The sequence below is a fragment of the Elephantulus edwardii genome, unplaced genomic scaffold (genome assembly GCF_000299155.1).
Source record: "Elephantulus edwardii isolate Elephantulus edwardi_28Jun2011 unplaced genomic scaffold, EleEdw1.0 scaffold00356, whole genome shotgun sequence".
Taxonomy (NCBI): domain Eukaryota; kingdom Metazoa; phylum Chordata; class Mammalia; order Macroscelidea; family Macroscelididae; genus Elephantulus; species Elephantulus edwardii.
The window spans coordinates 988,682-1,000,146 of record NW_006400106.1 but is presented as its reverse complement, the minus strand read 5'-3'; the positions used below and the strand labels follow the sequence as shown (position 1 = coordinate 1,000,146).

At 39.1% G+C, this 11,465-nt stretch overlaps 1 protein-coding gene across 1 annotated transcript in view; it reads left to right on the top strand.

Moving 5' to 3' along the window:
* DCBLD2 (discoidin, CUB and LCCL domain containing 2) overlaps window positions 1-11,465 on the top strand; it is a 108,392-nt gene that overhangs the window by 65,349 nt on the left and 31,578 nt on the right. The window contains exons 4-6 of the mRNA XM_006902008.1: window positions 6,551-6,602; window positions 10,406-10,478; window positions 11,003-11,136. Coding sequence (XP_006902070.1) covers window positions 6,551-6,602; window positions 10,406-10,478; window positions 11,003-11,136 — 259 coding nt within the window. The remainder of the gene's footprint in view (window positions 1-6,550; window positions 6,603-10,405; window positions 10,479-11,002; window positions 11,137-11,465) is intronic.

Here is an 11,465-nt window from a genome sequence, read left to right as displayed (position 1 = left end):
GCTGTGTTACTTTTGATGTATTCATCCTACTTGAGGTCATGGTGTTATGTGAGAACCTTGTGACAACTATGAGACTATTTTCTTGGAAACAGCCTTCAAGAAAGGCACATATTCTTTTATTTTATTTAAAAACTCTTTTTACTTGAGTGAAAATTTACAGAGCAGATTGGTGTGCTAATTCAACCAGCCATAGATACATTGTTTTGTGATGTATCATTGTGTCTTCCCACTGACTGTTTGTTTCTAGTCATCCTTCCATTTTAAAGCTGTATTTGGTACTTAGCAGATTTGCTTTTCTCTTGCAGTTGTAAAGGTCAGTGTTTGTAAACAGAACTTCCTCTCTCTGGCTTCTGGCTTCTTGGCTTGATTTTTTACTCTCCATTTTCAATTTCTCTTTTCCTCACAGGGGTCTCTTTTAAGCCCTCGTGGAATTTGAGAACAAGGTCAGTGAATTGCACATTTGTATGGTATAATTTGGAGTTTCTCCGTTGTGTGTACTTGAAACCAAAACACCATTCTGATGAAGCATATCCGTAATTAACCAGCTTTCTGGCATGTGGTCCAAAGGGAATATGACCAGCTGGCAGTAGTAGTCTCTCTAGGGTTTAAGTGCCTTGCTGGACCACACAGGTATATTTCAATTCCAACCTATTAATTTTTTAAATTCAACTTCTACTTTTAGAAGTTGGTAGTTCTTTTTTGTGGGGCAAGAAAATGGAAAATCACTCATTTATTGACACCATGTAGCTAGTCAGAAGAATGTAGGTAATTCATTTTATCTACTCTTCCCAACTAATAATAAGCTCCTATTTATGTTGTCTTAAACTCTCTAAACGGTGATCTAACTTATTCTTTATTCAACTACCTGCCATTTTTGTCGTTAGGTGCCATTTAGTAGCTGCCAGAGCATTTTTGTTGTTGTTAGGTGCCATCAAGTCAAGTATGACTCATAGCGACGCTATGAACAATAGATCTGAATTCTGTCCTATACTGTGCTTTCCTTTGCTCTGACATAATTGAACCCATTGTTTCAATAACTGTCAATCCATCCCATTGAGGGTTTTCCTCTCTTTTGCTGACCTCCACCTTTCCAAATATACTGTCCCTTTCCAAGGAGTAGCCCCTCCTAACAACATGCCCAAAGTGTATGCAATGAAGCTTTACCATTCTTGTTGTTAAGGAGCGCTCAGTCTGCACTTCCTCCAACACCTGTCTGTCTGTTTTTTTGGCTGTCCACAAAATATTAAGTACTTTCGTCCAGCACCACAACTCAGAGACATCAGTGGTTCTTCTGTCATATGTATTCATTGCCCAGCTCTCAGATGCATGGCAGATGATTGGAAAGACCATCACTTGAATCAGGTGCACCTTGATCTTTAAACTGGCATTGCTTTTCAGAACTTTGGATAGGTCCCTGATAGTAGACTTTCCCAGTGCCCAAGCTCCTAAACTCCCCGTCTTTGATCTCCTGACTGTTGGTACCAAGGGTGTTGATTGTGGATCCAACTAAAATGAAATTGTTGACAACTTCAATCTTTCTCCATCCTCATTATTTTGCTTATTGGTCCAATGATGAGGGTTTTTCCCAATTCCCAGTGACCCTAAACACAGCAGAACAAAATACTACCTCACAGTTACTGCAAGCTTTGAACTCATTTTTGTAGCCACTGTATAAATTTATTTCATTGCAATCTTCTTTCCCAGTGACCCTCTGTTTTGTCAAACATAATGCCCTTCTCTAAGGACTGGCATCACTGATGACATTCCCAGATTTCATGAGACAAAAATCTCCCCATCCTCCCATCTTAAGAGCATTCTGATTATACTTTTTCCAACATAGAAGTATTCATTTCTCCTGGCAATCCACGATATCATCAGTGTTCTTCACCATCACCACAATTCACAAGCATTAATTCTCCTTTGGTCTTTGTTCCTTATTGTCCAGCATGCATGCAAAATCTGAACCTATGCTGTGGAGATCATGAATGTGACACGGGATAGGGTAAGGTTCTGATCTGTTATTCAGAGGATCACTGAGAGTGATAGTTGATTTAGTGGCCTTTAATAGCAACAATAGTCCATATAAATTACTCAAAAAATACTGTTTTCCTGTTGGCATGCCACAGTTTATGCACAAGTTTTTTCAAGAAATACATCATTTTAATAGTAAACACACAGTTTTTTCAGAATTGTAAAGTAGTATGATTATCTTGTGTTCACTATAATTGTTAATGATTTCATTTACATTTGAGTACATCCCATGTACTAGGAACATAGTATATGCTAAGTGCCCCCTACATAGTTATTTAGCAGGCACTTTTAGGTGAAATCAGTTTCTTTTTAAAAAAATTTCCTTGGCTTAGCAAGTAAACTTTTTCAATAAAGCTTCCAGATGCTGTAACTGCAGCTACTGATACAAAGGTCAGGGCAAGCAACCTCATGTTTGTCTGTGGATTGAACACTATGACACTGCACCAAAGCATATGTTCATAACACTTGGTACTATGAGATTATAGAGAAGTAGTCCATGACTTACGATAGTATTAAGTTCTGAAGACTCATATGCAAGTTGGTACTGACGAAAGTGGGTTTTTTTAATTGCCTTTTATTTTATATATATAATTCTGATCCTTGAACATTTATTGATGAACATATGGAAATTATAACATCAGCAAATTTTATGCTACCACATTTTGTGCTTTACATATTGCTAAACCCCAAAAGGAAGCAGAATACTAATCACTTGATTATGTTGTGAAGGATGGGGGACATCCTGCAGTAGTCATTATCTCATTAAAAAGCACAATTTAAATGCCTGCTGTGTGCTAAAGGGGTTTGCCTTAGTAAGCTCCCCTGAGATCTTAGAAGTTAGCCAGGCTGAGAAGCACTGCAGAATGTCTGAAGGCTAAGAGAGCAACTCAAGTTAAAGGGACAAAGGTTACTGTAGCGAAAAGCCCAAGCCTCTGTAAGACAAGATTGCAGAGTGAGGTAGGACCAGATCTTCCAGACCTTTTAGGCTTTGTTGAGAAATTTGATTTCCATCCTAAGGGCAGAGGAAAACCACTAAATTTTTTAACCAAAACCTACAGTCTGTGAACTAAGTCTTAATTAGAAGGAGGTTTTGTTTACTTGAATTTACTTATTTCTGTGTAGAAAAATGTTAAATTTTAAAAGTTCTATCTTGTTTAGAAAAGTGTTTCTCTAATTTTGATGTGTATTAGAGTCATTTGAAAGACTTTTGAACACAGATGTTGGTTCTGATGCACAAAGTTTAAACGGAGCTAAAGAATTTGTGGTTCTTTTTTCTTCTTTGGATGGTTTATTGTGTTTTTTGGAAAAAATTGTAAAAGAAGTTATCATTTAATAATTTTTATACTTACCATTCAGTGATGTTGGTTACACGTTCCACAGTGTGTTAGCATTTTCATTACTTCCATTCTAGTTTTTCTGTTTCTACTAATTTCTCTATCTTGTGTCTCTTACCTCCTCATCTTTGCTCATGGTAAATGTTCATCAGTAGGTCTCATTTAAATGATTGTTTTGAGAAGCACAGTACTAAACAATTTTATTTTATGAGCCAATCTGTCTTGACTGATAGGTGACTTCTGGAAGTGGTTTGAGTTCCAAGTTTAAAGGGTTCCCGGACAGTAGTTTTGAGATTTCCTCTAGTTTCTACTGGTATTTTAAGTCAGGTGTCTTAATAGTAATTTGAGTTTTATTCTACATTTCCCCCCATTAAGAGACTATCTATTATGGCCCTGGTTGGAATGGTCATTAGTGGTATCCAGGCGTCATTTAGTTCTGATCTCAAATTAGGTTCATGCAGCTTTGTAGATTAGTTTCTTCTTTGAGTCTTTGGTTTTCGTTTTCTTCTTTTTTCAGTTGACAGAGACTAATAACTGCCTCTTAAAAGCTCTTAAGACCACAAATACCATACCACAAATTCTGTTCACCAGTGTTATTATTGCTTTTGTTGTGGGCTACTGAGTCAGAATTGACTCATAGCTGATACACTAGGGGGTCTTCAGAGGCTGTAAATCACTTGGGAGGAGATTGCTCATCTTTCTCCATTGGAGCAGCTGGTGGGGCTTGACCCATGAACTGCTTAGCAACACAGCTCCTTACAACCAGGCTACCAGAGCTCTCTTTCACCAAACTAGAATGTACAAAATTATCTGTATCACCTACATTATGCCAACCAGCTGAGTTGCCTCCTATGACTGTGGTATTAAGCTCTCAAGCCCAGGAACCCAGCCCCACAAATGCTTTGGTTGTATCTAAGAACTATTCCAAATTATGCCCTTTGTTATTGTTATGTACCATCGAGTTGCCCACGACTCATTGCAACCCTGTGTACAACCACCATAAACACTACTCTATCCTGTGCCAGTCTGTCTCTGCTACATCTACCCCCATTACCCCAATCACTGAATCAGCCCATCTCACCGAGGGTCTTCCTCTCCTGCGCTGTCCCTCCACCCTCCCAAGCATGATGTTCCTCCCCAAAGACTGATCCCACCTGTGGTTTATTTTATTTATGATTATATATATAACATGCATAGATATTTCTGCACAGCCATACCTATACACCTGCATATTCATTATGTGGCTTATCTGCACATATATAAACATACATATCAATCTGTGCAACCAAACATATTTTTTGGTTAATATCACATGCAAGAAAGATTCTGCTGAAGATTATCCAAAAACAACTGGAACAGCACATCAATAGAGAACTGTCAGAAGTGCAGGCTGCATTTAGAAGAGGTCGTGGTACTAAGGATATTGTAGCTAATGTTAGATGGATCTTGGCTGAAAGCAGGGAGTAGCAGAGGAATGTCTGTCTGTGTTTCATTGACTATGCAATGATTGTATGGACCACAACAAACGGTGGCTAACTCTAAGAAGAATGGGAATCCCAGAACACTTGATTGTGCTTATGCAAAATCTGTCCTTGTTCATGTTGCAAGGAGGGACCAGTCCTTGGAAAGAGACATCATGCTTGGGAGGGTGGGAGGACAGTGCAGGAGAGGAAGACCCTCATTGACATTCAGTTACTGGGGTAATGGAGGTAGGTATGTTGGAGACAGTGAGATTGGCACAGGATAGAGTAGGGTTTAGGGCTGTTGAACATGGGGTCACTATGAGTTGCAGGCAACTTGACGACACATAACAATAACAACAACAATATCCTTGAACTAAGAGGCAGACTTCAGAACAGAGCAAGGGAAAACGGCATGGTTCAGAATTGGGAAGAGTGTATGCCAGGGATTTGTCCTATCTCCATACCTTTTCAATCTATCATGCAGAATAGATTATCTGAGAGGCTGAGCTCTATGAGGAGAAATGTGCTTCAGGATTGGAGGAAGACTCATCGACAACTTGTGTTATGCAGATGACAGACACAACCCTGCTTGCTGAAACTGAGGAGGACCTGAAGCACTTGCTGCAGAAGGTCAAGGACTGCAGCCTTCAATATGGATTGAAGCTCAACATCAAGAAAACAAAGATTCTCATCACTGGGCCGATTGGCAACATCATGATGGATGATGAAGAGATTGAGATTGTTCACAGCTTTAGTTTATTTGGCTCCACAGTCAACATTTTTGTTAGCAGCAGCCAGGAAGTTAAAAGATGTATTGAGTTGGGAAAGTCTACTGTCAGAGACCTCTCCCACGTGCTGAAGAGCAATGGTGTTACTCTGGAGATTAAGGTGTGCCTGATACAGGGCATGACGATCAATCACTTGCTATGCATCAGAGGACTGGACAGTGACTGGGGATGATAGAAGGAGAGTTGATGCCTTTAAGCTTTGGTGCTGGAGAAGAATATTGAATATACCATGAACTGCTAAGAAAACAAACAGATTCATCCTGGAGAGTATTAAACCAGGCTGGTCCTTGGAGGCAAGGGTTCTGAAGCTTCATCTGACATACTTTGGACATGTTGCAAGGCAGGATCAGTCCTTGGGACATCATGCTTGGGAGGGTGGAGGGACAGGGCAGGAGAGGAAGACCCTTGATGAAATGGATTGATTCAGTCACTGGGGTAATAGGAGTAGGTGCGTCGGAGACAGTAAGGTTGCCACAGGATAGACAGGGTTTAGGGCTGTTGTACATAGGTTCATAGGAGTCTCAAGCCACTTGAAGACATAAAACAACGACATTGCTGTTGCTACAAGAATTTTAATGGCTGTTAAGTTTCTGAGAAATATTATTCTTTTCATTTTTACAACTATAGTTAAGAATATATCTTAAGGTTATACATTTCACTTTCTGACATTTCACCTTTGCATATGATACTGCACTCCAAAGTGGTTTCCTGTCAGTGTTGGGGAACGTAAAGCCTCAAAAATCAACATACTTGAAGTAAGAAAGAAAATACAGTTATTAAAAATCTTTAAAGAATTGTTATTAACACCTTGGTATGTTGTTGAGATTTTAAACTTTAGAACAGTAGGGTTTGAGATTCTTAAATACTTAACTGTTTTAGTTAAGGAAATCTTTGTATTATTGAATTAAGTTTTATTTATTTATTTTTTCCCTAGATCTAATTACTTGCTTGGACACTGCATCTAATTTTTTGGAACCTGAATTCAGGTATGACCATATGTGTGACTCTCCCCCCCCCCCGTTAACTCTGTAATGCAAAATTATGTTACCCAAAAAGCTTGTCCTAGTGCCTGTGAACTTGACTTTATTTGGAAATGGAGTCGTTGCAGATGTAATTAAACTAAGGATCTTGAGAAGAGGTGAGCCTGGATTGAAGGCAGCTGTAAATCTAATGATAACTCTAAAAGACACTGTCTTTAGAAGAAGTTTGTGTGAAAATGCAGACAGATGTCAGATACCCTGTCACAAGTCAAACATCAGCAAACAAAATGCTACAACGTTATGTGCATTACTTATTATGCCAAGAGTCACCAGAAAGTGCCAAGTCCTTGAATTCAGTCCTTTAGAACTGTGAGAAAGTAAATGTGTTCTTATATACCACAGCACATTTTTTTTTTTCTGCATTCCTAGAAAGCCGATGCACTCTTCATCTGCGTCATCTTCATGTGTGGCACATTATCATTATTTTAATTGCCCAGTGAATCACATAGCTCATTTAAAGCCACTTGGTTTCCATGTTAAAAGTTTGCTTTAATTGTAGTATTTGAGTCTTCTCTGCCTTGAAAGTATCATATTAATAGGCTTTAAAAATATAAGTAGTTGTTCTGCAAGATCTAGCAAAATTGCTTTTAAAGGGAGGAGAGTTACGTTTCTTTTAAAAAAGTGAAGAAGGACATGTTAGGCTGGTATAGTATGCTATTGTTTTTGTTGTTGTTAGATGCCTTCAATTGGCCTACGACTCATAATGACCCTGTGAACAATGGCTCTGAACCTTGCCATCCTCATAATCTGATACACTTAGCTCATTGTTAGTAACCCTGTCAGTCCATCTCATTGAGGATCTTCTTTTGCCGACCCTTCACCTTTCCATGATGCCCTTTTCCAGGGACCTCCTAACAATATGCACAACATATATGGGACAAAGCAGCATCATGGCTGTACTCTTAAGAGTTAGTAGTTATTATTTCCCATGTAACTATACCACTGTTTCCCTGCTTCTTGTCATGGTCTCTTATTTAGACGAGGGTTATTTTCTAATTTAGACTCCATTTTTAATCTTCACTGACTTTATTCTACCCTTTATACCACTTTCATGTTCTAAAATACTTATCTGAACATTTCCCTTCTTATTACAAAAAAAGAAGTAAAAATACTTTAGCTTTGTCTTCAGGATCCTTCCTTCAGAGGTCCATTTTTCCAGTTCCATCACTTTGTTGAAGTGATTCTGGTTTATTTTTAGTTTACTGCTGTGAACTCTCAGAAATTTTGGCTTTACTTTTTATTCTTCTCTTCAGCAAAATTATCCTCACCCTTTAAGAGTCCTCTCAGCAAACTTCAATTCTTCAGAGAACTTTAATTTTATCTTCAGGATTGGTTCTCTCTCTCTCTGGGGAGGGTGCCTTCCTCAGACAAGTGTTTGGTTGAGGAGAAGCATTGAATGAGAAGCACTCATTAGAAGTATTCTTGCCCTTGGCCCATGACTAGCAACCTGCAAGCAAGAAGACCCTTCCCAGTCATTGCCATGTTCCCTGCACCCTCCACGAGCAGCGCTACATTACCTCCCACCAGATTACTCTGTTATCTGAATAATAGTGTCTCAAATTCCACTCATGATTCCTTGCGCACTCTTCCCAGGAGCCAGAATAATCCATTTAAAAGATACAAATCAAATTATGCACATAAACTGTCAAAATAATTTAATGCCTTCCTGTTTTACTTAGAAATATAATCCAGTTTTCTTGCTGTAGCCTACAGTTCCTCTGCAGGATCTGGCCCTTGCCCACCTCGCCACCCTCCTCTCAAATGAACCTTATCCTTTACTTGTTTCACTCTGACACTCTGGATACTAGTCATCTGCCATTCCAGACTTTCACTACACCACCGTGCCTCACAGGACTGCACTTCTGTTCGCTATGCATTTTCCTCCACTTACTCCACTGACTATCTCAGCTCCCTGATGAGAACAGTGTAGAAGCCATGCATGAACTTACGTGCTGGTGCCTCTCTGCTACTTGCCAGCTGTATGATCTGGATACAGTATTTAACTTCTGTTCCTCAATTTCTTCATCTGTAGAGTGCTCTAATGAGTTAATCGGAAGCACTGAAACCGCCACCTATTAGAGACTGTTGTTACAGACTCTTTTGTTGTTGTTAAATACTGTTGAGTCAGTTAGACTCAGCAGCGGTATGAACAACAGAACGAAACCCTGCCCATTCTCCCACTGTTTTCACAACTGTTGGTATGCTTAAACCCATTGCTGCAGCTTTTTAAGTGCCTTCTAACCTGAGTGGCTCTTCTCTCAACCCTGTATTACACATGTATTCATAAGGTTTTCAGTGGCAAATGTTTTTGATGTGGATCACCAGGTCCCCCTTGCTAGTGTGCCTTAGTCTGAAATCTCCAATGAAAGCTGCCGTGTTGAGTGACCCATCTCATTTTTTTAATAATATCTGTGACATCCCTTCCAGGATCACAGTAACACTGAGACCTTACAGTATGACAAACTGACAGATGAGTGCAAAGCTCTAGTGACGTCTCTAGAGGGTTGTGCTGCTTCCAGCAGCAGCTCTGTAGGAGAAAGTTTGGTAGTGTCTGCTTATGCAACTCACAACTTCCTAAAACCCACTGAAAGGTCAGCTATAAGTTAGTTCTTACTATGGTGGTGAGAGAGTAAGAGATTATTTTAGTTGAATTAGAGCTCTGGTGGCCTAGTGACAAGAAGCTGTGCTGCAATCCCAAAGGCACACGGTTCATATCCACCAGCTGCTCCGCAGGAGAAGGATGGGCAGTCTCCTCCTGTGTGATTAACTGCCTCTGAAAACCTGCTGGAGGGTCAGCTATGGGTCGGTTCCTACTCTATAGCACACACAATTCTTTTATAGACTGCTTTTTCTTTGTGACAGTATCTAAACCTGTGATTAAGTATTTGTGCGTCATTTTAAAGTTATTTTTCCCTGCTGGCATATAAGCTCAGTGAGGACAAGGGTGCTATTGGTTGACCTTTGTAAACCCAGTATGCGCACAACACTTAAATATATACACATTCAATTAACTGTTGACTGCATGGGTGACTGGATCAGTGGATGAGTGATTACATGAATCAACAAATGCCGAGCAGGAATCAATGTGGTCCCAGAGGCTGCATGCTGCATTTTCTGCTGCTTCTTTCTTCCCAGTAATGAGATTTCATTTTCTGCTACTGAACTTGCTCAATTTAAACTTGGTAGGATGACAATACTGACCGATTTGTTGACTAGTCCTGTCATAATTGGTCTACACACATTGTTTGCATGTTCCCACCCAGTCATGAGGCTAATAATGTTAAAGCCATTTTGGACAATAAACCCACCTCAGCCTTGCCCTACCTCTCCAACTTTCTTTACATATGTTCTTAATTTTTGCAAATTATGACCACTAATTAAAGTTTGAAGGACAAGTGACTTAGAAAATGACTTCTGTGATGGAAGGCAGAAGAAAGTACTAAATAAAAATTGGTTTATTCCCAGTCATGACATGAGTTGTGTAGTAGATTACAAATAGCAGCAAAGACAATGTCAGACTCAAGGCCCATAGGTGCTGTGTACACAGAAGTAAAAAATAGATGTAAACATTTTTTCCCCGTCTCTTTCCCCAGAAATACAGTGTTCCATACTTCCTAAACAACATGCCTCTGGAAACTCTATGCACTTTGATAAATGTTGATAGTTATAGAAAGGCTTCAGGCCTTTTTTTCCCATAGGGTTGCTATGAACAACAAGAATATACCCTTTTACTTGTTTTCCTCTTTCAGTAAGTACTGTCCGGCTGGCTGTCTGCTTCCATTTGCTGAAATATCTGGAACAATTCCTCATGGCTACAGAGATGTAAGTTGGATTTAGGCTAATTTTAAAGCCATGATCTAAACCCCTTAAATCTTTTAATAAAGGGTGGAGGGTTGTGTATTGATTTTCATTTTTAAGGAATTAATTCTTCTTTGTAGTATGTAATGTTACATTATTTTTCTTTTGTTTAAAAAAAAAAGCTGAGGAAAGCTGTTCTATGTTAAAGTGTAAATTAACCTGTTGTGTTTCTTGTTTATTGAATACACTAACTAGATCAATTTAATTTCTTTTTTTTAATATTTTTTTAATTATTATTCTTGTGTGCGTGTACTGTCAAACCAGATCTGACTGGTACAGGAGGAGATTGTCCCTCCTTCCCTGGCAGAGCATCTGGTGGATTTGAACCGTGCGCCTCTGGGATTGTAGTTGCAGCTCCTTGAACTAGGCCACCAGAGCTCCCCTCAACTTAATTTCTTAAGGAAGTCTAAGTGTGTTGGTTAATGAATTATCAAAAAAAATCACAAACTAATATTCTTTCTTTCTTTTTTTCTCCCCCTTCTCTCAAGTCCTCACCATTGTGCATAGCTGGTATACATGCAGGAGTGGTGTCCAACATTTTGGGTGGCCAAATCAGTGTTGTAATTAGTAAAGGTATTCCATACTATGAAAGTTCATTGGCTAACAACGTCACATCTGTGGTGTAAGTACACACGCTGGATAAGGGTGGGCTAGGGACTGTTATACCTTAGCAATATACTCATGGTCTTCATGAAATAACATTAATAGATACTCAGCAGACACATTTGTTTGTTTTCAACACCTGAATGTATCAGAGAATTCATTTTTGGAGTATAGGCTGTATGATATAACTTGTAACATGTTCTGCTTCAAAAATGTAGTAACTTATTGGTGAAGAATTGCTTTCCTTTCATTGCTAACTGTTGAAATGTCCTGGGGTGAGAATCTGTTACTGTTAAATCCTTACTTTAATTTAGATAGCAGAAAGCCTAACTGCTCTGTTTCTGTATT